At 58.2% G+C, this 24,019-nt stretch overlaps 7 protein-coding genes across 7 annotated transcripts; 4 read left to right on the forward strand and 3 right to left on the reverse strand.

Moving 5' to 3' along the window:
- The first annotated feature begins 250 nt into the window (after positions 1-250).
- Positions 251-1,729, forward strand: B0H18DRAFT_971884 (uncharacterized protein). Its single transcript, XM_048043834.1, has 6 exons — positions 251-834; positions 896-933; positions 986-1,056; positions 1,116-1,201; positions 1,257-1,390; positions 1,444-1,729. Exons 1-6 carry the CDS (start codon positions 727-729, stop codon positions 1,496-1,498), a joined length of 492 nt encoding a protein of 163 aa, XP_047900793.1. The 5' UTR covers positions 251-726; the 3' UTR covers positions 1,499-1,729.
- Positions 1,730-2,042: 313 nt separating this feature from the next.
- On the forward strand, positions 2,043-3,695 carry B0H18DRAFT_206360 (GNS1/SUR4 membrane protein). Its single transcript, XM_048037115.1, has 8 exons — positions 2,043-2,478; positions 2,538-2,628; positions 2,680-2,753; positions 2,810-2,855; positions 2,907-2,947; positions 2,998-3,067; positions 3,127-3,349; positions 3,404-3,695. Exons 1-8 carry the CDS (start codon positions 2,152-2,154, stop codon positions 3,417-3,419), a joined length of 888 nt encoding a protein of 295 aa, XP_047900794.1. The 5' UTR covers positions 2,043-2,151; the 3' UTR covers positions 3,420-3,695.
- A 3,410-nt stretch (positions 3,696-7,105) lies between these two features.
- B0H18DRAFT_1113509 (Rho GTPase activation protein) lies at positions 7,106-10,231 on the forward strand (the record flags this gene model as incomplete). The annotated part of the gene is made up of 12 exons (XM_048032958.1): positions 7,106-7,142; positions 7,178-7,300; positions 7,353-7,632; positions 7,692-7,911; positions 7,977-8,320; positions 8,375-8,417; positions 8,470-8,653; positions 8,689-8,704; positions 8,767-9,009; positions 9,068-9,290; positions 9,338-9,367; positions 9,419-10,231. The coding sequence occupies 12 exons, from the start codon at positions 7,106-7,108 to the stop codon at positions 10,229-10,231; spliced, it is 2,556 nt and encodes an 851-aa protein (XP_047900795.1).
- A 119-nt stretch (positions 10,232-10,350) lies between these two features.
- Positions 10,351-13,901, reverse strand: B0H18DRAFT_971901 (Adaptor protein complex AP-2 alpha subunit). The gene is made up of 10 exons (XM_048043836.1): positions 13,717-13,901; positions 13,576-13,666; positions 13,382-13,434; positions 13,237-13,293; positions 13,102-13,199; positions 12,917-13,046; positions 12,763-12,864; positions 12,606-12,711; positions 10,627-12,557; positions 10,351-10,568 (listed from the first exon to the last, which is right to left on the reverse strand). The coding sequence occupies exons 1-10, from the start codon at positions 13,744-13,746 to the stop codon at positions 10,473-10,475; spliced, it is 2,694 nt and encodes an 897-aa protein (XP_047900796.1). The 5' UTR covers positions 13,747-13,901; the 3' UTR covers positions 10,351-10,472.
- Positions 13,902-14,089: 188 nt separating this feature from the next.
- B0H18DRAFT_1081813 (WD-40 repeat-containing protein) lies at positions 14,090-15,568 on the forward strand (the record flags this gene model as incomplete). Its single annotated transcript, XM_048031447.1, has 9 exons — positions 14,090-14,313; positions 14,369-14,416; positions 14,467-14,554; positions 14,606-14,655; positions 14,685-14,702; positions 14,764-14,923; positions 15,000-15,049; positions 15,105-15,170; positions 15,223-15,568. 9 exons carry the CDS (start codon positions 14,090-14,092, stop codon positions 15,566-15,568), a joined length of 1,050 nt encoding a protein of 349 aa, XP_047900797.1.
- Positions 15,569-16,819: 1,251 nt separating this feature from the next.
- On the reverse strand, positions 16,820-20,333 carry B0H18DRAFT_1081814 (kinase-like domain-containing protein; the record flags this gene model as incomplete). The annotated part of the gene is made up of 7 exons (XM_048031448.1): positions 16,820-16,957; positions 17,012-17,197; positions 17,284-18,939; positions 19,009-19,692; positions 19,755-19,984; positions 20,086-20,212; positions 20,295-20,333. 7 exons carry the CDS (start codon positions 20,331-20,333, stop codon positions 16,820-16,822), a joined length of 3,060 nt encoding a protein of 1,019 aa, XP_047900798.1.
- A 1,368-nt stretch (positions 20,334-21,701) lies between these two features.
- B0H18DRAFT_971920 (phosphoribosyl pyrophosphokinase) lies at positions 21,702-23,460 on the reverse strand. The gene is made up of 7 exons (XM_048043837.1): positions 23,170-23,460; positions 23,063-23,102; positions 22,679-22,988; positions 22,521-22,580; positions 22,315-22,413; positions 22,233-22,259; positions 21,702-22,209 (listed from the first exon to the last, which is right to left on the reverse strand). Exons 1-7 carry the CDS (start codon positions 23,201-23,203, stop codon positions 21,838-21,840), a joined length of 942 nt encoding a protein of 313 aa, XP_047900799.1. The 5' UTR covers positions 23,204-23,460; the 3' UTR covers positions 21,702-21,837.
- Positions 23,461-24,019: the final 559 nt, after the last annotated feature.

The raw sequence follows: 24,019 nt of genomic DNA on the forward strand, positions 1-24,019 counted from the left end.
GACGCCAGCGTCGGGACATCCACAGCCTATCGACTCGGTGAGTCCTGACCCCGCGTCGGCCCCATGGCGTTGTGGCTGGGTATTTGGTATTCCCCGCGATCTGTCTTTCCTAACGCCTTCAGCGACCGTCAAGCCTAGATCCGGGCCGCTGCAGAATTGGTATGCCCTGAAAACTGTATGGCGAGACACAGTGGTGTCGAGATAGCACAGCCCGACAAGTATTTGACGCGATTGCACTAGTTTTCGGTACAGAATGCGAATGAGAACTCGCGGGTGATGGGATTCCCCCGCACTTTGCCCCGCAAGGCCCCGCATCGCATACGCAACGCGATCCCCTCTCCGAGTCTCCGCTACTCTGGAACACAGACGAGGCTGGTGGGTTTCGAAATTAGCAGAGGGCCCAAACCCGCTTGAGGGATGTGGCAAGCGCTACCGGACCGGCACCTGACGATCCCGACGTGTCTCTCCCACAGCAGGTGACAACCGAGCGGCGAGAACAAATCGAGGCAGCGAACTTGACAATGACACTTGGCCTGGGGCGTGGCCATGGACCGATCAGTCCCGTGTACACATCCCAGATCCCGGTATCCTCCGTGAAGATGCAACGAGGTCTCCAGACGTCTCTACATAAACCCACATCAAGCCAGCCATGTCCGGCGCTCTCTAAGGGCTACCACTTCCCCTCCAACCGTCGGTCGTCCTCCTCTAACACGTCCTGAAGCCAAGATGATGTCCGTTATGCCCCAGCCCGCTCACCAGCCTGCTCTCAGCTCTCCCGATCATCTGCCTCTCCACGTCGACAACCACGAACCGCAGGATGTGGAGCTCAACGAGGTGAGGCGTTCGAGCGGCGAGTATGTACAGAGTGATATTGACGAAGTTTCTGTCCACGAAGCTCGGTGATCTTCAAGATGCCCTCGAGCCGTTTGCCCAGTATGTCCTACTTCTTCACATTCCTACCATGGTCGCCGAGCCTTCCTGTTAGATTGATCCGCAAGTCCGGTCATTCCGTGCGGTTGCACTGCACCATTCCGACCGCATGTCCGTCGTCGTCTTGTGCGTTCTCCTATTGGCCCTTGAATCGTGTTCCGACCGCTGACCCAATGGCATGATAGGTTATGACCTGTATGACTTGCACGATCTTCGCACACGTTCCCTCCTATTTGTCCACAACCTTGTCGAGACGCTCAGGGCCTCTGGGGTATGTGTCGGTTGCGTTTCCGCAGGTCGTCAATCCTAATTGGCCTTTGCGATAGATCCCTGCGTCATATAGGTTACAGCCCTCCAATTGTCACCTCTGCCTCATCTGCGCACTGCCCACGGGGCTTGACGCAGGTCGCATGAAAGCAGCGGCAGTGGCAGCCGTTGAAAAAGCTCACTTTGAATGCCGGTATGTGGTTGGCATGCCTCGATCGCGCCTTCTGTACTCACGAATCCATGCAGCGAGAAAGCCTTACTCGCTGATCTTCAGGACGGACTTGCTCTCATCATCACATAGTATTGTAGCATTCAGCAACGGTTCTTCCCGTCTCCTGGGTCGTGGTTCCTTATTACCGGATGTATCATTACCGTTCCTGCTGCATGTCATCCTGGTCTCTTACTGTGGAATATCTTTATGGTACCTCTGTCGCTTTCAATGATATGTTTTCTTGCACCTGCTCGTGGAGTGGTCGAGTAAATACCAATAGACCTTCTACTGCGATGCACTTCTACACGCCAAAGTTGGGACCGTAAATCTGACCGTCCGCCAGACTCTGCCTGCGTGAGGACATATCGAGATTAGGCCAATATCGCTCGACGCGTCAGACGAGTTGCCATTTTCGGACATCCATTGAGAGTCGGAGCCAGCGCGCTGCGTCGGAACCGCGCTTCGGGCTGCAACACGCCGCGCTCTGGCCGCGCAGAATAGGATACAGTCCCAGCGGTCGCCTCGACGAGCACGACTTGTGCGGCGTCGCCGAGCAGCAGGCGCACGGGACGGACGCGTATAACGCAACAGGGACCGAGGCCTGGGAGACCGCCCGGGCTCGGGGATCGAATTTTGCAAAAGCACGCGCTCGTGCCAGCAGCGACCACGTCGAAGCCGTCGTCGGCCATAAATCCAACCCACCCGTCCCCTCGTTCGTCTTCCCCCCTCGGTCCTTCTGTCCCATGGCTCCCGTCGCAGACTTCCTCGCCAGCGTTATCCCCTGGTCGCTCCCGCCCCACCTCCAGGGCTATGTCCCCGGCAAGACGCCCTTGTCCACGCCGCAGGAGGTCTTCCCCACCCTCGGCTGCTACCTCGCGGTCGTGTTCAGCCTCCGGGCGTACATGAAGAACAGGCCGCCAATGAAGCTTCAGGCCCTCTTCCAGGCGCACAACATCTTCCTCAGCGCGGGCAGCTTGCTCCTGCTCTCCTGCATGGCCGAGGCGGTCGCGCCTCTATACTGGAAACACGGCCTCTTCTGGGCGATGTGCAATGACGACATGTGGACCGACGTGATTATTCCCCTGTTCTGCACGTTGCATGCACGTTCTGAATGTCTCGTCTTCGTCAGAGGCTGGAGCTCTTCTATCTTATCAACTATTACTTCAAGTATCTCGAGCTGCTCGACACTGTCTTTTTGGCGCTTAAGAAGAAGCCTCTCGGTGCGTGTGTAGTTGCGCTAGTCGACGCGTCGGTTCTCACTCGCCATCCAGCATTCTTGCATGTGTTCCACCACTCCGCAACGGCTCTGCTATGCTACACGCAACTCAACGGGAAGACGAGCGTGGTACGTGGCAACCTGTGATCCGACCGTCAACGCTCATCCTAACTCCGTTTGTACAGCAATGGATTCCCATCACGATTAATCTGTCCGTCCATGTCCTAATGTGTAAGCCAGCGCTTGGAGAACTGCGGTCATTGCGTACTAACTTTGGTGCAGACTATTACTACTATGCGACCGCTGGTGGTGCCAAGATATGGGTATGTCAACGTGCGCGCTGCGGTCATTCATGCGCTGATTCTCCTTGCAGTGGAAGAAGTATTTGACGACTATGCAAATCGTACAATTTGTTATCGATCTGTTTGCCGTGTATTTTGCAAGTACGTGCTCCTCGCCCGGTGAACATGCTTCACACCTTCGAGACTAATGCCGTTTCCAGCATACTCTTACTACACCGCTAACTACTTCCCGAACCTCCCCAGTTTCGGCAGCTGTGCCGGCACGGAATCCGCTGCAGTTTTCGGCTGCGCGCTTCTGTCCAGCTACCTGGTGTTGTTTATCCAGTTCTACATCAACACGTACAAGAAGCCTGTCAAGGGCAAGGCCCCCATGGCAAATGGCAAGCCTATTGCAAACGGCAATGGCGTCGCCAACGGTCATGGGTACGTCATGAAGCTGCCTTGCGCCCCAGGATGTCCATCTGACGCACTCCTCAGCCACAAGTTGGAGTAAAGGGGTCATCCGCGCTCTAGGTGGAACTCCTCGCACGCGTGGCAACCACCCTCCGGCGCGCACCACACCAAACCAAAACCTCACGAAGACCCAACGAAAGCCGACAGCCCCTCCTTTCCCTTTCACTTCGATACCCTTCGGCTCACGTACATACATACTCACATTGACATTGTCTGTCCATTATTCGCTTTCTCCTTAATGTACAGCCGTTTATTCTTTCTGCGATGGGTTCGTGGTGTGGACTCGCTGCGCTGCCGGGGGGCGGGGGTCCGGGCCATGGGTTGGTTCAGTGTTCTCTCTTGGCTTCACTTAAATCGTATAGTAGGTAGCTAGATTCAACGGGGTTGTCTGCGGCGTGGCGTGGACGATGCGGAGCAGAAATACAAGACGGCAGGTGGAACACAAATACACGATTGCCTGAACCATCTCAGCGATGCGTCCGCGTTCGCCGTCCGTACTTAGCTCCGTCTCGACGTGGGTGGCAAGGTCAGTCTAAGGTGTGCATGTGAGGCCTTGAGGATCCCCTGGGTTTGCGAACGTGCCTGTTACATATGTCGTCATGCCATGATAGCGATGCTTCGGGACGACGGCCTGGGCTTCGGAGGGATTGCCCGCGATTCGTCCTCAGTTCTGCTTCCTGTTCTACTTCCTGGCCGGGCCTGAATTCGACGTCGCAGCACTCGGAGGAACGCAATGATCACTGTCCGATTGGCTCCTTGTGTCGCTGGTCTGTAAGCTCAGGAGGTGGCGGCCCTTGTACATGTAGCATGAGTGATTCACGCGAGCGGAACGCGACGCACGTCGAGGCGTTCCTTAGGCCAACACGTTGTCCACCGCGCGCTGCCGATGCGTGGCTGTGTATTACGAGGCCGCTGGCCAGGGGATGTCGATGAGGATGGATCAATACATATTACAATGGATATACACCGCACAATATGATTATGCAAGGCTTGCTTCCTAGGTCTGGACGCTACGACTGGCGAGGTTCGAGTGTCTGATTCAGTGGGATTTGGTCGCGAACCTCGACTCCGTGCGTCATCCGGGTCGTACAGAAAGCCTAGGCAGCGCGGAGGAGCCGTTATCGCCGTTCAGTGCGGGCTCACAGAGCTTCTACCAACTCTACTGATCCGTCCGTGTGTCCGCGTTCCGGGCCGGGGCTGGCTAGGTTACGGGCCGACTTGCCTGCGATCGTTACGTTGATCGTAAGTGCGACGGTCGGTGCCAGAGCTGGTGATGACTCACTGCAATGAGGTGTCGCTGCGAGTCTGTTCCAACTTCCGAGCTTGTATTACGTTGGCAGAAGCGGAGGGTCGAGGCAAACGGTTTAGCAACCCCCACCTCAGCATGCACATGAGGCATCGAGGTACGAACCTATCGAAAGCCACAAGGCGACTGGCCTCTGTGTCGGACGGCATCTTCGTATTCTGCTGCCACGCCGCAACGCTATCGGGTCCGACGACCTCGGATAGGCGACAGTGATATGTATTGGTCGCTGACAGACCTTAGACGCAGGGCATCGCAAACTCGAGAGGGGGCGGGCGACGATCGCGGTTGCGAGGATCCACCACGAAACGAGCCACTGGATCAGTTTTAGTCATATCATGGCAGTGGAAGTCTGTCGACCCGGGCCGTACCTGAGCCGATGTGTTGATGTCTGGTCTAGCAGTGGATCGGTGAGTCTGGACTGAACCGGGGGTGGGAGAGTATACGACTCGGAGGATGAGAGTGGAACCTGGGCTGGAGCTTCAAGCTTGGCGCGGTGATCAGTAGGATGATCCCAGCCAAGAGATCAAAGCTACAGCAAGGAGTCCGAGCCATGATCCAACGAAAGGTATTCGCAGCGTTCAGGCCAAACCACGCGTGACGATCTGCCACTGATAGCAGTAGAAACCTGGGTTGAGGTGACTTGACAGGATGCCAATTGGCGCACGGGTTGTCCTTGAGCCTATACGCCTCAGCGTTGCCGCCCTGACAGGAAGCCAACACTGTCAGGCGAGCATCGGCTCCGGATCAAGAGCGCGGAGTCAACGGTCAAGCAGGAGAGTAGCGGATTGTCTTGGTTTCGCTGTTGTAATAACCAGGGAGGAGCTGAGATGCAAGCTTGGAGACATATATGATTGCTGACAATGGACTCCGACAAATTTCTTTCGGTGGATGGAAGTCTAGTGTGCGCCGGAGGCCTAGAACAGTGTAAAGAAGTGTGTGAGATGCACGGAGTGTCCAGTGGCTGAAACGTCTGTCTGTGTAGTGTGATCGCAAGTTGAAGGATCCATCGCCACTAGTGAAGGCAGCGCGAGGCCTAGAGTCGCAGGAAGCAGCCTCAGACAAGAGTCAGAGTAGAGTCCGTGCATTCGGGAGAGGGCCCAGGTGCGGCTGAGACAGCGTGGTCTGCCAAAGGGAGCGTATTTGTATCGTTTCGGTGCCACACAGGCATCCCATCGACGGTCGCGCGACTCCGAGGTAAATGCCACATCACTAAGATAGTGTGAAGTACCGCTCACTCGGCGCCGCCGGGCAGATCGAGTAGATGTGAATACTGTACTAAGAACCTTTCAACTACAGTTAGTCTGAGAGTATCCAGGGTACTTGATGGCTATCACACTTACCCTCAAGGGTCTCGCAATATTGCATCGCAGTGCGCAGCAGTAGGACTATCCCCTACGCGGGGTTTTTGGCTCACCTTGCAGTGAGAGCGGGACATGACCCGTCCCGAACGCAGTGCGGTACCTGATACACATATCGGGAGGCCAACCTATCGGCTGAAGTGTGCGCTCCATGACTTCATATGGCGGTCACACCTACATCTCCTAAAACTCCTATCCGTCAGTCCCTGCCTCCATTAGCATCAGTGTCAGCAGCCGGAAGGCGCAGCCGCGAGTCCCGCGCCCGGCGTGTGATGCCTGTAGCCTAACGTAGTGCGGTCGAAATGTGGCGTCCAGTGCTCGCACCGACAGTGAATACCCTTGATGCGGCGCAGGGTCTTCGCTGTCGAGCGGTCTAATTAGAGCGGATTGATGCGGGAGATGGTTGTTTCATCGCTGCGTACGGGTCTGCGGTGCGCGCGTTCGGAGGAGAGAGCGTGAGTGGCGGGTTGCTGAGGGCGACATTTGGCCTGATCATAGGCGCTGATCCGGACACGAAGGTGGGGTAAGAGGGCGTGCCACCACACCAGACAACGAGGATGAGGTCGCGCAGGAGAGGCCGAGGACGAGGTGGACGATGGGCAGGAAGAGGCGGGCCGGCGGGCAGGGGGCGGGGCAGGCGCGGAGGGACGATCAGATCTGTTGTTGTGGGCGATCGGACACGCTAATAAAGAGTCCATGGCCCGCGCGCCTCCCGCTCCGGCCTGCTCTGCGTCGTCGCTCTCCGCTATAATATCCCCTCACCCGCAACCCGCGCACTCACCCGTCCGCTGCCCGTCCATCAGTCCGTCAGGCGGTCTGCCTCTTACGGCACCCAAGCAGCGCCAATCGCCCCGATTCTCGCAGGCGTCCTCGCCGCTTCCGGTCAACGCCTGCCTTAAATCCTCGCGCACCGCTGCTCTTCTGTAGCTTAACTCTCTGTAGCCCACTCCCATACCCATGTCCTCCTCCATGTCTCCCAGGCGGCCGTCCACCTCGCACCCGCCACTCTCGCGTCGGAACTCTCTCGTCCACCGGTAGGGAATTCCGCGTCAATGTCGAAGTATGCCTCTCCGCAAAGGCCTCTGCGGCGTTGCGCAAGGTGCGACGCGTCTCCAGAGCTCAGATGCACTCCAGATAACACCGTGTGCCGCTTCCCGCTACAGCCAACCGTTCTATACAAGCGCAGCCAGGACAAGCTCGACAAATCCAGCGAATCCTCGAGGAGATCCACCGACTCCGCCTCCAGGAGGGTCAAGGGTGAGTGCGACGCGTCATTCTCGCCGTGGCCGATCCAACTCCATTGCTTCAGAGAAAACCAGTTGGCTCAGTCTTGGACGCCACTCCCCTACCGAACAATGGAAGCCTGCAACATGCGTATTGATGCAAGAGGACGAAGCGTGTATTCTGCATGTATATCTAGAAGTGCGTATCCAACGCCTCGTTGTCGACATCGCCCCGACATCCGTTCGTTACCAGGAAACTATGTTGTATCAATCGATCTACGTATATTCCCTTAATCACACAGATATCCGGCCTATCCATCATTCACTCTTCGACCGAAAGGACTGCCTGGGCATCTACTGCGTACCGTGCGCCCATTCTCCCCTTTCTCCCTTACCCCGGGTGATCCTGACCGCATTGACCGCAGCGGCCAGATGTGGTGTGCCGTGCCCTCCTCCGACCCCGTCTTCCTCCACTTCCCCGACGAAGACACGCTCAACCTCTGGCTCGCCCTCCTCCGCTCCTACGCTGTGCCCGAGACGTACGGCCGCTGGCTCTCGCCCTCCGACGGCGGGCTCTACCGCATGTGGCGCCAGGTCGAGCTCACCTGCCTCCAGGGCCGCAACCTCGGCACCGCGCGCCCGCTCGTGCCCGGCCCGGCCGTGGCGCGGGCGGCGTGTCGGACGACCCGTCGAGCCTGGTGGCGGGCGAGCCCGACACCGCGCGCGGCGAGCCGGACGCGCTCGACATGGACGTGTACTGCGAGGTCTTCGTCGACGGCTGCCTCTGCGGCCGCACGACGGTCAAACGCGGGCTCGGCGCGCCCGACTGGCTCGAGCGCTTCGTGCTCGCGGACCTGCCGCAGTTTGAGAACCTCGAGGTCGTCGTGCTGAGGGAGAAGCGCATGTCGAAGCCTGTGGTGCTCGGCGTGGTGTCCGTCGCGCTGATGAACTTTAGGCGGGGCGAGCATATCGACGGGTGGTTCCCCGTACTGTCGCCCGTACCGGGGACGTGTGCGCAGACCGGCGAGCTGAGGCTTAAGATCAGGGTCGACGAGTTAGTGCTTCGCTCAGGCTGTGAAGTTTGCTGTCGTTACTTAGGCCCCTACAGAGAGATCATACTCCCGTTCGCCGAGTATTCCGGGCTTCTCCAGGTAGGTGGAGTCGTGAGTCCTGTGGGGACGCAGGTTTGCTCACTCTCAGTAGACGTTCAAGTCAAGAAACAGTCTGGACTGGCTAGTCGACCTCGAGTCACGCCTCAAGCTCAAGAACACGATACCGCACCACATCATCGCCATCGCCATCGCCAAGGACAGGCTCGTCCACGACATCATGGAGATGGCCGACCGGGAGGTCGACGGCACACTATCATGCAAGTCTCTCTACTCCCGTCCTAGCCCCACCGGACTGACCACCCGCCCGCAGCGCACAACACGCTCTTGTAGGACTGCCCCTCATCACTCATTGTCGTCCGGAAAGCTAACGCCCGCCTGCCCCGCCCAGCCGCGGGAACACCGTCCTGACGAAGACGGTCGAGCTCTTCATGGCGCGCTACGGGGGCGCGTTCCTCGAGGCGAGCGTCGGTACGCCCGTGCGCCGCGTGTGCATGGACAAGGTCACGATCGAGGTCGACCCCGTGCGCTCAGGCAAGGGCGCGCGCAGCACGGAGAAGAGCGTCGAGGCGCTCGTGTATTGGTGCCAGGAGTTTTGGAACGCGATCTACGAGGCGCGGCACGCGTGTCCGGTGTACGTTCCCCGCTGTCCCGTTGTCCGCGCTGTCGCTGATTGGGGCTTGGTTGGACAGGGAGATGCGGAGGCTGTTTGAGCACATCCGCCGGCTGGTGGAGAGGCGGTACGGGCTGCGGGACGAGCAGAATAGGGACCTCCCGTCGCAGAGCGTGTCGGCGTTTGCTTCCTGCGGTTCATGGTCCCTGCCATCCTGCACCCCCACTTGTTCGGACTCTGGGCAGGTCAGTGGTTTCGTGTACGGCCAGAGTAATTCGTTCTCACAATACGTGCTTGTCAAGGTTTGCCGGACGCTCGCGTACAGCGGAGCTTGACTTTGATTGCGAAGGTCATCCAGAACCTCGCCAACCTGAACTCAGTAAGCGAGCAGCACCACCTCGCCGTCTAGCGCTGACACGCGGGATCGCAGAGCGTGCAGAAGGAGGACTTCATGCGCGGCGTGAAGGACTTCCTGAGCAGCAGCATCCCGCAAATGGTCGACTACATCGTCGTCGTCTCGACACCCGAGCCCCAATCGCCCAGCCCCACGTCCCCGCCGCCGAACGACAAGAACGACCGGCTGCGCATCATGCACACCCTCCGCCAGCGCGGGCTCGCCGCGCCCGTGCTCTACCGCGAAGCGACGCCCCTCCTCCCGCACGTCCTCGACCTCCCGCGGCACCTCGCCGTCGTCAGCGCGCTCGTCGTGCGCTACGCCCGCGCGCGCAACTACACGCCCGCGACGCCCATCCACTCCGGCACCGGCGACCACTTCGACGAGTTCTGCGCGCGGTGCCTGCAGGTCGAGGAGCGCGCGCTCTTCCGCGTCAGCCAGCTCGCGAGCAAGCCCCGCCGCCAGCCCTCGCAGCCGAGCATATCCTCACCGCTCGCCGCCAGTGTGCCCCTCCCTCCCTCACCGACGTCGCCGATGAAGATCCCGGGGCGGCGGGAACGGAGGATATCCCTCCCGAAGAGCCCGAAGCTTCCCAAGAAGTTCGCGCGACCGTCGACAGCGCCGGGGACTGCGGACTCGTCGCCGCGCACAGAACCGGAGTCCATGCCGATGAGCCCCACGAGTGATCCAGAACCTATGTTGTCGCAGTCAGCTCCCAACGTTGTGGAGAGTATACCCTCACCAGACCGGATGCGGTCTCTGCGGCGTCCAATCGCCCCATTCGTCAAGCACCCGCGGTCTTCGTCGACCGACTCTGCCCTCGACCGGAAAGGAAGTGGGAACGGCTGACACGGTCCTCGACACGGACGCAGGAAGCTAGCAACGACTCTACTGACGACTCGGCCAGGAAGCGGAAGAGCATCTTCCGCGGCATCCTGCGACGATAGCCCTCAGACACGGACGCATGTATTTTTCGCTTTTCACATATATTATGCTCGTCAGTATAGCAATACACGTACTATGTAGAATCCATAAATCGTCGCGAACGAAGGAGACATTGTCAATGGAGAGCAGAACGGGCCAGCGAGTGTCATGACGGTGAGTCCGCGTTGAGGGGCTTCATAACGAGCTTCATCGCCTCTGCCGCAACGTCCTCAGACGTGCTGCGGACGGTGATTCGACAGAGCTGCAGAACATATCAGAATTCCGATCGCAGATCGTTCGCGGAGCAAACGCAAACATACCTTGGCTTCTCGATTCGGCTCCAATCTCATCAAGCAGCCCACCTTGCCGTCGGTCGACATGTGCAGGATGCCAGCGGCCACGATGTTGTCGGGATTCGGGTCGATGCCATCGAGGACGTTCAGGTTGAAGCCGGAGACGACCTGGCGCTGCTTGCTGCGGTCGACGTGCCCCGACTCGTCGAGGGTGATCGGGAACACCTGCTGGGCTTCTCGAGGCGGCCCGCCGATCAATCGCCATCGCTCGAAGAAGTCCGCCTGGCCCAATTTGACGTGCTCCACGAACTTCGTCAACACGATCGGGAGGCGCACCGCGATCGTCTGGTGCGAGCCCGCGAGGAAGGACACGCTCAGGACGGGCGGTTTCGTGAACGGCTTCTTGCACTCGACGTGCACGAGCTGCTGCGACTGCGTCCGCGGCGCGATCGTACTTGGTGCGATCTTGGCAAACGTGGCGGAGAGCGCGTCTGAGTTGTCGACGTGCAGCGTCGCGGTGAACGAAGTGAACGGCGCGGAGATCTTGTTGCCCATGTAGATCGCGAGCTGGCCAAGGTGTCCGTGGTACCGCGACTTGATACCAATCTGGATCTGCACGTCCTCGTAAAGCACGCCCTCGGCACCGTGGAGCAGCTTGTCGAACCACCGCTCGACGTTGGGCCCCACCGTCAACATCGGTATCCCCTTTTCAGCTAGTGCGGCGGGTGTTTGCGATAGGTCTGGTTGGGACGTCGGTGATTGGGCGTTTGATGAGGATGTGATCTCCAGACCCATGAGCGAGCTTGCAATGTCGGTCCCATTGCCATTGGTCGCGCTCCCATTACCATTTGGCTGGGGGAAAGTCGGCTTCTTCGCCGTCTTCTTCGTCGACGTACGCTCCAGAGGGGTATCGGACTTGTCTCCACCCTTGGTCTTGAGTCTGCCAAGTAGTGCGCTCTCGCGCGGCGGGAACGGCGGGATTTCTTCGCAGACGTTCTGCAGCAATTCGTCATCGTCCGGACGCGATGCGAGTGCGAAGAACTCGCATGCGCGCTGCTGGAGGTCGACGTCGAGCACGTGTCGATAGCGTTCGAACACGTTCACGAGCTGCGGCTTGATCTCGGGGAAGACGTTCACCCATTTGATGTATGTCGAAAGGAGGAGAGCGCGAGTGGGCGCCGCGCAGAATTGGGATTTCGAATGGAGGACCTGGAACTGCTCGATGGGGCTGTACCCAGTCTCGTTGGCAATTAGGTGACCATATTCTCCGAGGATATATCCGCCGACTTTGACCAGGCTCTCGTGTGACGAGGGCGAGCGCAAGTACTCAAACACTACCTTCGCTGCATACCCTTGCAGATCCTCCGTATTCGTCACAATCTGGACGACACGATACCAGACCTCCTCGCCAACGTGGTCGCCAGCAGCACTGAGCAGTTCCAGAATGGTGTCGACATACCACTTGTATGTACTGGCATACTTCTCCGTCAAGATTGCGATCTTCAGCACCATCTCCTCGCGCAAGCCATAGTCCGCAATCTTGAGGTATCGTAGAAGCTCACCGACGATCAGCTCGCTGTTGTCCGTGTCGCACATACTGTAAAGCAAGTCGAGTGCACGACGTCGGACCGAGATGTCTTTGTCGCGCAGAGAGAGGATGATTGTCCCCTGATGTTTCTTGATGGCATCGAGATTCTCCGTGCGAGCAGCAAGTTGTGCCATGGTGTCCAGACCAAGGTAACGGACATTCGTCTCCTTCGAACTGATGAAGCGTGCAAGGAGGACAGCAGCGGTGTTGACCAGTGGTGAGTCAGTGTCAAGATGGATGGCGAGGCTGATAGCCTCGAAGAGGACAGCATGCTGAGCGTTGTTGTGTTGCACATTGCGTGAAGGTTCGGCACAGTTGTTCATGGTGGTCTCAAGGACCTTGTACATGACGGCCAGTAGTGTCGGATCCTCTATTCTGAGGTGAGCAAAACGAACTGGATGGCACGGTCATGACGAACCTGAAGGGGGATAATATTGCAGCAATCGCAAGAGCTTGACCTGAAGCCATGGCGATGGCACTTTGTAATACGCGTATGTTGCGCTATATTCATGCTCAATGACAAGCTGCCACTATGTGTCAGACTCGACGCGCTTCGGGATCACGCAGTCACATACCTTGTTGAGCCTGTCTACGGCCTTGGTGTAACACACCGCGTATGCATCGAGGTGGTCTTGAGCCATCGCCATGACCAAGCTAGTGACACATATTACTACACCCTTTCAGTCGTGTAAGGCACGTTCCGAAGGCTACACTTGCTCTTGCGCTCACCAGGTCTCCGTCATCCATCAAGGAGACTATCCGTAGAGCCCATTCGGCGGCAGGGAGGACGTCTGGGTGTTTCCGGTATAGCCTCAGCAAGGTCAACGCAGCTTTTTTCCTCACAAAGGTTGGTGATGTTCTGTAACACATATTTCAGCCTACGGCATGCGACATCACAAATACGCATGACGTACGGGGAAATCAGCAAGCGATGTACGTCCTCCGCCAAAGCTTCCGCCATCTCCTGCCCACCTACATTTGCGATGGCGTGTAATGCCAGACAGTTGCTGATCTCGTTTTGTCGTTTAGGTCTTACGGATGGAGTTCACGACAAGGCGCAGGAAGTCGGAGTTCTCGTGCATAAGGAGGGTGACTGCGAGATAGCCCTGGGCACATTTGGTTCATGACAGGGAACACATCTAGTTATGCTTACAATCTGCTTCTCGCTGTATTTGGACTCGAGATGAGGTTGACTGCCTCCATGTGCCCGACATCGACCTTGTACCCAGTATGTATGTGAAGATGACCTTGGCGACATATCTGCAACCATACGTCAGTATATGAGTAGCAGATGTGCGCCAGTCTCACTTCTTCTTCTGATAGCCATCCAAGTTGCCGTCTGTTCACCGACATTAGGGTGAGGGCGCTGGGGAAGTGGTATGACGTGCCTTTGAACCTCTTCCTGATGTTCGCCATCTCCTTGTTGATCCTCTTCTCCTCCAACTCGCGGACTCTCGCTCCTCGAATGTCCGCGATGAACTACATATGCAAGCATGAGCAATATCCCCACTCTGAATGCTACTACGTACCTGCGTGAGCCCACGCATATTAGTCGCCATCTTGGTCGGTTCTCCCGGGCTTAGAGCCCGCTTCCAAGTCCAAGGTCGTGTGTGAGGGTTTGAGCTGACGAGCTGTAGATGATGCTAAGCCAGTCAGCTGGCTTCACGGACGAAGGATGGGGGACGGGCAGGATGGCGAGACGCGACCAGGTAAGTGGCCTCGAGAGGAGGCGCCCATGCAACCCGATTACTTGCCTTTCCGAGCACCTACGCCTCCTCATGGCACGCTGATCCGACCGCGGCGGAAATATTCAATTGTCCGTATGTCCAGATCCCGTATTCTTTGAAGCTACTCTAAGTGTTTGTCCTAGCACCACACGAAACCTTTGAACGCATACATGCAATGACCGCATTCGACACCGTCTGGCCAGCCGACTCTGTCGAGTTCTGTCCTCATCCAAGTTATCACAATGTGTTCGTCTGTGGGACCTACAACCTTGAGCAGCCAGCACACACAATTGACAATGAACCGAACGAGGGCACGCCTCCGCCCGCCGAACGTCCCAAACAGAAGAGAACCGGTGAATGTCTGCTCTTTGGGGTCGACGCGGAGGATGAGCTTCAGTTGTACGTCCGAAAGAGCATCCTCCATATGCTTCAACTAACTGGAATGCCAGCATAGCCCTTTGCTACAAAAGACATCCCTGCCTGCAATTCTTGATATGAAGTGGTCAGTATGGCTGAGCGGCGCAACCCTCACAAAGTGTTCACGCGGCACAGGTGTCATACATCGCCTTCGGTCGATCCTATTCTTGCTATAGCAGACTCAGAAGGCGGCATCACACTTCACGCCTTACGAGGCAAACAGGTGAGTCATAGTTCAGCTGGAGATGCCTGTGTAGTGACGCTAGTTACACAGTCCCAACCAAGTTTCGAACAAACCTTCTCCATTGCATGCGCGTCCAAAGAGTCCTTTGCCTGTCTCTCGACTGGTCTAGCCGGCGATATCCCAGCAGGTATGTTCTCGCCAAGTGGGTCAATACTTCAATACTGAAGCTGAGTGAACGGTTGGACAAGCTCTCTTGGCTCACTCATTGTCTCGCTTTCCGATGGGTCACTAGCGCTTCTGCGCCCAGAGAATTCAAGCGGGCTCATAGTAGCAGAATCATGGCATGCGCATGATCACGAGCCATGGATAGCTGCATGGAACTACTGGGACACCAACGTTGTTACTCAGGTCTGTCTATCCCCCCGCTTGCTCGTAGACACACTCCGAATAAGAACACATAGGAGGCGACGACCTCAAAATGAAGGCCTGGGATGTTCGACAAGACTTTACACAGCCTCTCTTCGTCAACAAGAGGTGCGTTGTTGCGGCCCTCACTAACGGCGACGTTCAGCCCATACCTGCGTCGTAGGTTCGACGCTGGGATCACTACGATCCAGAGTCACCCATACGTCGAGCATCTACTTGCCGTCGGAAGGTGAGCAAGATTCTTACGATCCATCATGTGCTATACCTTACTTTTCATGCAGCTATGATAACACTGTTCGCTTGTTCGACGTCCGCAAGCCTCTTGTCCCCGTCGTCGAGGCTGACGTCGGTGGTGGCGCCTGGCGTGTAAAGTGGCACCCATCTCCCGAGCGCAAGACCGACCTGCTGGTCGCCTGCATGCACGATGGCTTCAAAATTGTCCGTTTCGGCCTCGGCGGCGAATCCGAGCCATCTGGCAAGCAGTGGGACGTCGTAAACCGATTCGACCAGCACGAGTCTCTGGCATATGGAGTCGATTGGTCGTTCGCTCGGGGAAGCGTAGGCGGGGACACGTTGGTAGCGAGTTGCTCATTCTACGACCATAAATTGCACCTTTGGAGGGGCTAGCAGCAGAGTGCGCGCAATGATAATGTTGTAGTGTCCCGCTCAGCGTTCGACAGTGGCCGCCTCCGAGTCTGGCGTACTGGAGCGATGGAAGTCTTGCACTGGCATAACCCTCTCTGGTCCGTTGTCAGTCTCGCGGTCGTTCAAGTCAGCACGCCCTTCGCCCTGCTGGAGCCCAGGATCCTCTCAGCCTGCAGGCTTGCCGTTGCTGTGCTACTCAAACGACACTCAGTGCCGAGCCTCGGCTTGAGGTAACGTACCGATGAGATCTGGGGGAGACCAGCCTAGCCCGAGGGATCCGAGCGGAGCGGGGGCTCGCACGATGAGATCTGACCCATCCGCATCAGCGCCATATCGTCTGATCGCCGAGCATCCGCCGAAGAAGGCGGTCGCGCATCAGCGCTACAACCCATCACGCCGTCCGTTTTTGAATTTCTGGCCGTCTGCGCCAAGTCTGCGCGAAGGTGGCGACAGCTCACGGCTCACGCTAAGTAACAGATGTGGATCCGCCGTCATGATGGCCTGATAGACTAGCTTCGAGGGTGCAGTTTGGGTACAGTGCACCGTCCGTGAGCACCTCATGACACCAAATCTCCAACGTACCTTGGAGTGTACGGAACACCATGGGCTCAGAGACAGGGAATGTTTGTGGTATCAGGTCAATTACTATATGCAACTCACAACCACAGAGAGCCCAACCCCTTTGCCCAAACCACCAAAAGCAGTGGATAAAAATACATCGGAATCTACGGTAAAGAACAGAGAAAGGCGCTGCGTTCGGCGCAGAACAGTATGTACCTACGAGTAGAGGGAGAACCATATTGTACGCGAGTGTTGAAAGTGAAGCGGAGGACAGGACAACGGGTGAAGGTGAGTGGGTTGGGCGATGAGGGTGGGGATGCTGGTGCGGTGTGTGTTGGAAGGCCCGCGGGCGCCGTACATGCATGTACACACAGATACGAGTGCGAATACGCAGCCTCCGGGGCGCGGGCGAATATGATGATGCAGTGCGAGCGAGGAACGAGACGCAGACGAGACGATCCAGATGCGCAGTGATAGGTAACAGGGTGCGACAGACACAAAGTGAGTGTGCGAGCTTGCGGAAAACAGATGGCAGCTTTGAGAGGATGAGATGAGAGCAAGAGTGGGTGTGTTTAAATAGAAACCAAAAAGATAATGAGTGTGTGTGTGCGCCTGCGTGCGCGGCGCGGGATGCAATGCAGAGGTGGTGTACAAAGCGCCTAGAGACCGATGCTAGCTCATATCGTCGTCGATTTCATCCGGCGATGTGAAAGACATTGGCGACAACGGGGGATACTCCCCGTCCGCGACGGCCTCCAGGTGCGAGAACGGTGGTAACGACCCCGGTCGATCCAAGCCCTGTAATGGTGGCTATCCAACAACTGTTAGTCAATTACTGGACAGACAACGTCAATCAACACGTACGACTTTGAAGATCGGGTTGATGGCCGACTTAGGTGCAACGCCGGGACTCGGAGGATGGCCTTGAGGCTGCCCTCCGAGGAACTGTTGATGTCGAGAGGGCGGCTGAAGCGATAGATGCATGCCTTCCGGCCTCCTCGACACAAAACTTGCGCTATCCTGTACGCTCGTACTCGCGGATCGTTCGTGCTGCCACGTTGGTGATGATAGCGAGAGCATATGCATCGGCGGTGGGGGTGGTGAGCCGCCCCTTCTGACAGGGACGACGTATCTACCGATGAGCGAAGGTTGAAATCGTTGAGCTTCTGCTCCAGCGAGAACGACGTCGACGACCGTCCCCGCAGCGAGAAGTCGTCCGTCCGCAACGAGTTCATCGACGTCATGCGGCCCATACTGCTGGCAGCATACGTGCTTGTCCGATATCGAGACCGCGTCGGACCCGGGTCACTGTCCACCGTCGCGAACGAGATGACGGACATCCCACTCGGCAGGTCAGACGACGACATCGAATGATCGTCATCGTATTCCCGCCGCCTCGCCTTCGGCACACGCTCGTCATCGGACCTGCGCCAGCTCGAGCTATCATCTGCCTTATAGCTCCCACTCGCAGCGTCCAGCGTCCGCGCGCTCGGACCATGGCTCTGGCTCTGGCGTATCGAGCCCGTCGCCGCAGGCTGCTTGCCCTTCTCCCGGGGCGGGCGGTAGCTCGGCGGGGGCACGCTCATGGTCGAGCTCTGCGCTGCGAGCCAGTGCCAGTCAACCGCGGCCGCGTCGCCCTCGCCCTGCTTCGTCATGCGCCTCTGCTTCTCCATGACCGCACGCGCCTGGTCACGCTGCATCTTCTGCGCGAGCTGCCGCCGCTGTTTCTCTGCCTCCGCCTTCATCCGCTCCGCCTCCTTCTTTCGCGACTTCGCGTCGGTCGCCGGCGCGGACGGCGCCTCCATCACGATCGGGCTCAGCTCGCTCAGGCTGCGACTGTCCGTGCTGCTCGACTGCGTCCGCTTCAGGCTCGGGACTGAGCCAGCGCTCGCGACGTTCGCCTCCTGCACCGGCGGGAGTGGAGGCTGGCCTTGAACCTGGCACTTGTCGCTGTGCCCGCCGAACATGCTCAGACCCCACTTGCTGCTCTTCTTGGCGAAGCCGAATGGCGCGAGCTTGCTGAGCTTGGGTGCATGCGCCTGCGAGACCTCATGGTTCTGCATCGGGTCGTGGATCGGCTCTGGCTCGACTGGACGTGCGGGGTACTCGCGCGCCATGGGCGACGTCTGGATCTCCGTCTGGCCGTTCGAGACGACGTAATGCTCTGGTAGCCCTTCAGTCTGGGGTGACACATCCATAGCATCCCAGTCAGGCTGACCAGCGTGCTGGCTGTAGTAAGTACTCCCGAGGTGGTCGCCGCCGAACGAATATGCCGAGGAGTCAAACGCCGACTGACCGTCCACCACAGACTGAGGTACACCTACATGGTGGACACCGTTGGGCAGATCATACCTGTAGTCAGAGAACCTGGACGACGACTCCGAGCTTTCGCGGGGAACTGATTGAGTGTCGAAGAAGGATGTCCGATGTGTCGAGGACGCGTCCGGGATGCGCACACCAGCCAACGGCGCGGATGGCTGAAGGTCGGGCCTGTGGTTGACAGAAGTATACGTGTGCGATGGAGGTAAATGTCGCGGAGATATCGAGTGCAGCGCCGCGGGTAATCCACGCTGGTCATCCCTCGCAGTAGGAAGCAGCGCCGTCTGCAGTGGCTGGGTCGGCGGGGGAGGTGGATGATTGAGCGGGGTCGTCTCGATCAAGTACGGGTGCTCGAGACATTGCAAACTAGTAAGTCGCTGATCAGGATCGTACTTGAGCAGATCGGATATGCAATCGACGAGCTTGGGCGGTACCGATGGGTCAAAGAGCGCGCGAAAGTCCTTTGGGACAATCTGCACACCAGCATCCACACAGGACAAACTGAGTCTAGGCCTATATGCGCACAAACGTGGAGCCACCACCTTCTGGAATTCAAACCCCACCTTCTTGGCCATCTTCACACCTCTTGGCCATCTCCCGCCCCCGATCGGTTTCCCGCGGTTGTCCAACCCATAGTCGTCCACTGGATCACCGAGCAGCTCACATATACGCGCGACTTGGTCCATCTCACCTTGGCCTGGGAAGAGCGGCCGCAGGTTGACCAGTTCCGCCATGATAGTACCGAGCGCCCACGTGTCTACAGGATTTGAGTAGTCCCTGCTCTTGAGGAGGACCTCTGGTGCGCGATACCATCGCGTAGAGACATACTCCGTGTATGGTGGTTTGCTTCGCGTCTCTCGCGCGAGGCCAAAGTCGGCGAGTTTGACAATCACCACGACGTCCTTCTCGAGAGGCGCGTCTGGTGGTGCGATGGGCGACAGAGTCCGGTAATCATACAAACCTGTTGTCGTCACCAGCAGGTTCTCCGGTTTCATGTCGCGGTGAAAGTAGCCCGACGCATGGATGTGGTGGAGGCCGGAGACGACCTGACGGAAGATGGACGAGACGAGGCCGCCGGCGAGCGGTTTGCCTTTTCGAGTCTTGATCAGTTGATATAGGTTCCCCTCCATGGACTCGAAGACGAAGTAGAGCTCTTTCGTCTGCGGCAGGAGGAAGAAGTCGTATAGGGGGATTATATTCGGGTGGTACGTTATCGCACGCAGGGACTGCCGGTGGAAAAGGGAGACACGTTAGAGAGCGCGTACAGCAAGTGAAAGTGATGACGCACCTCAAGCTCCTTCAGCTTCTTACACTCATCCCATCCGCCCTCCCACTTCTTCTTCATCCTTTTGACGGCAACGAGGCGTTTACCGGCGTACTCGCGCTTTGCGCCCGCGCCGCACTGCATCGCGGACAGCGGGGTATTGGGCGGTAGCGTCCCATGCCAATCGCAGAGCCAGACGGTGCCGAATGAGCCGTCCCCCACCACTTTGAGCGGTGTATATGACCGCGTCGAGGCTGCGACGCACGCGAGACATGCACATCAGCATGGATTGATGGCGTAGAAGCGCGACCAAAGGCGGCAAGGGGCGGGGAAGGAAACAAAGCGAGACACTCACTGCTACGTGCGTCGCCCACGACGAGCTGGTTGTCCTGCACAGTGACGGACGGGATGCCGACGACGACGACAGGGTCCTTGGGTGTTTGCGGCTGAGCGGAGCGGTTGTTCTGAGGAGGGGGTGGTTGCTGCAGAGTTGTTGTGGATGAGCGTGGCCATTTGGGAGGGACTGGTTGTGGTAGTGGCCGTTTGGCATGTGGTTGGAGTAACCGTTGTGAATGGGGAGGGAATGATGGCCTGGGGAGACATGGGTTGTGTACATGGTTCTTGTTGCACTAGCATCGCCCGCGGTGTATGGGATATTAGAGTGTGCGGTGCGCGGATTGCATGAGATAATAGGGGATAAAATAGAGATGGCGGGGACGTGGGCGGGGGCGACGACGATGCGTGGAGGAGGAGGGAGAGGGAAGAGCGGACCAGGAGCGGACAGCTGGTGGCGGGTGTTTGGCGTCGAGTCGGCGAGCCGAAAGTGATCGGTACGACAGATGTGGGTAATTGAATTCACTACCGCCCGGCTGTCAAGGGCTCCTCAGCTTATCCTGGCCGTGAGCTGTGCAGTCCGCGGCGAATGCAGCGTGCGCGGGATGGAGGAGTGGGTGGAGGCTGCGGGGCACTGAGCTGGCCAGGCGACGAGGCGGGTGCGACGAGACGCAGAGTCGCAGACTGGGGCGGTGGCGCGTGCGTTCTGCGAGATGCGAGAAACAAAGCCTCCCGAAAAGGCATGGCGCATCCGGGCGCCTCTTCGATCCTGCCGCCGCCTCGTCGGCAATCCTCCATGTGCGAACAGAGGCTGTGTGCCGCCCAGATCCCGATCCCACCATCGCCGACGCTGCCATCAATGTCCGCCCGCCCCCGCTGCCCCCGTGCACGCCCGCCACGTCGCGCACACGCACCCAGCACCGTCTCCCGCCATCTCCCGCGGCGGCAGATCGCAGGGATCATCGCGCTGATGGGGCGAGAAGCGCTGCGTGCATGTGCCCATCTCCTCATTTGTCGACAACGCCTCTTCCCAGCTTCCTACCGCCCCACGTCGACGTCGCCTGTCTCGCGCCGCCACATGCCCGCCGCGCATCAGCCGGTCACGCGCGTCGCGACTGTGGCCCGCCGGTGCTGCCGTGAGCCAGGACGCAAACGGCGACCAACGCCCGCCATGACACGATCTGCACACACCCCAACTTCGCTCCGTAGTGATTCCCAACTTCCGTGCTATCAGCGGGTGCTGACTGAGTCTTCCCATGCCCCAGCCCAGATTCGCTTCCATGCATCTCCTCGCTTAGCTTACTCTTTCCTGACAACCGACCATGGGCCTCGCCCCGCTCTCCTCTCTCCAACACCTCCACCGCCCACCGGCCTTTTCTTGCTTTCGCGATCGCTCTCCGTCTCTGCGGTGTACCGAACAGATCCGACCATTCTCCCTCCACTAATCGTGCGGGAGCATTAACCTTGACTGAGCTAATGATTGCCTTCCTCAGTTGCATCAGTCTCTCATCTTCGGTCCCGTGTCCATCAATTGCTTCCTTCTCACGAAGCCCTTACTTACCGATGTGGACCATCGTCAACCCGTATTCTGTCCCACCTCCAGGTGGCCCGCAACGCCTTCTTCCTCGCTGTCCGCGCTCTTGTGTCATCTATGAGGTATCCAAATTCTACTGCAATACATACGGCGACCGCTCCGCTCCAGTCGCAGGCCGCCACCGAGATCCTACATTAAGATTTGCGCAACATCGACATGCACACACGCCCGCCAGTCCTCCTAGTATGGCACCTCGTCAAACAGCTTCGACACGCTCTCTCCGTAGTGACTGCGCCTGATCACCTCGGCAAGCACCAGCCCGATGTCAATTACCTCGATTTTGTCGCATTTCGCCATGTTCTCTTGCTGCGGCAGCGTATTGGTGACGATCAGCTTCTCCAGCGCGCTCTCCTGGATGTTCTTCAGCGCCTTGCCGCTTAGGATTCCGTGCGTAACCAGGCCAAAAATGCGCGACGCCCCCGCTTCCGACAGGTGCTGCGCGCGAGGCAGAGCGTGCCGCACGTGTCCGCCATGTCGTCGACGAGGATGGCATCTTGCCCTTGACGCGGCCACCAGGACCATCCGCGAGACTTCGTTCGCCTTCTTCCGCTCCTTGTGGAACACGCAAAGTCGACACCCAGCCGGTCCGATATTGACGTGCCCTGCACGTGCGACATGGACGTGAATATAAGCACGCAACGTGGGACAAGGTATGACGTACCGCTTCGCACCACCGGCGTCCGGTGAGACGATCACTATTTGGGAGAGGTCGAAGTTGGTGCGGATGTACTGGATCGTAGACGGCTCCGCGTAGAGCTATGGAAACAATCAACTAAAAGGTCAGCCGGACATCGCAGGGAAACGGTACTCACGCTGCACGGGAGACGAGTGTGAGTTACGCGGTGCGGAGCAACCCAGGAGACGTACTTGTCTACAGGAACGTCGAAGAAGCCCTGGATTTGCGACGCGTGCAGGTCCATCGTCTGGTTACGGCCCACGTCAGCTCACACGAGGCCCAACCGGGGATCAATGCCCAGCGCAGTACACGACTGCAGCAGCGATGACGGCAGGGTGCACTCACGATGACATGGTCGCATCCGGACTTTTGGATCATGTTCGCCACGAGCTTGGCCGTAATGGGTGCGCGGCTCTTGTCCTTCTTGTCCTGGCGTGCGTATGGGTAGAGGGGGACGATCGCCGTGATGCGCTTCGCGCTCGCGATTTTGCAGGCATGCACCATGATGCAGAGCTCCATGAGCGCCGTGTTGACCTGACCGCAGCCCGTGTTGATGATGTACACGTCGTCCTCGCGCACCGAGTCCAGGATGCGCACGCTCGTCTCGCCGATGCTGCTCTTCGTCACCTCAGCCTTGCTGAGCGGGATGCCGAGCCTGTGTAACACCGTCCAGACGCAGGTGCGTATGCATGGTTAGGGTGGAACCCTGCGCGTTGAGAAAGGGTATACCGTCTAGTTATGATCTCCGCAAGCTCTGGGTGGCTGGTGCCTACGATGACGACGGCGAGCAATCCGACGTTCAGCATTGGCCCATCGATTCCGCGGGGGGCACTCACCGGTGAAAATCTTGATACCGTTACCGGTGAACATTTTGCATACATGAAACGAATAAAGATACGATGCGAAACGAATGAGCCAGTCAGACGAGGATGCAGGAGGGGGAAGAGAAATCGGAGGCAGCGGCAGCCGCTGCAGGCCAATGCTGGGGCGGTGGTGGGGTCGCGAGCGCTTGTGGGTAAATTGGATTCGCGCTGGAAAGTTGCCTTTTCGGGGAGCAAATTTTGGATAACGTCAGCAACGTCCGCTGTCCGGATCCGGTGCAGCGGTCAGAACGTTCGTGTGCAGAGTGGACGTCGCTTGAACTCACCGTCGGCCGTCTCGTCGTTCTGACGAATGCTGTGTGCACAACAGATTGATTGATTGCTCCCCGAGCAGGAACCCTGTAAGTACAAGCGTTCCCTCGAAACGTCACTCCAAATTTCCAGCCAGGACATCGGCCCGCCTCCAGGCTGCTCTGAGTGACTGAGTCCGACTCGAAGTTTTCCTAAGCCGACTCTGTTTTTCTCTGGCTCACACTCGAAACGAGCTGTCTCACCCAGGGTGGTCTAGCCAAACATATGGTCAAATGGATGTATCAGTGACTCATCTGTCTCAGTGTAGACCACCTTCGGGTCTGTTCTTCCTCAGCCTTACCCTACGGTGCAATCAGCAGGGTCGCGGTGCGGTATGCACAAGGTATGCAGCTGAGACTCTTCCGTGATTTGGCTCCGGATCCGTCGGGTCCACGAGTATAGCCATGGGCCCGTCGGACATGTTCGCCCATAGCGTATGGTCCGGCTCGATGGCTGAGTACTGCCACCAGAACCGCCATTCAGATGTAATCTTACTGTAACCTGTGAGTCTGCA

The sequence above is a fragment of the Fomitopsis serialis genome, assembly GCF_022376445.1.
Source record: "Fomitopsis serialis strain Sig1Antser10 chromosome Unknown B0H18scaffold_2, whole genome shotgun sequence".
In the NCBI taxonomy this organism is placed as follows: Eukaryota; Fungi; Basidiomycota; class Agaricomycetes; order Polyporales; family Fomitopsidaceae; genus Fomitopsis; species Fomitopsis serialis.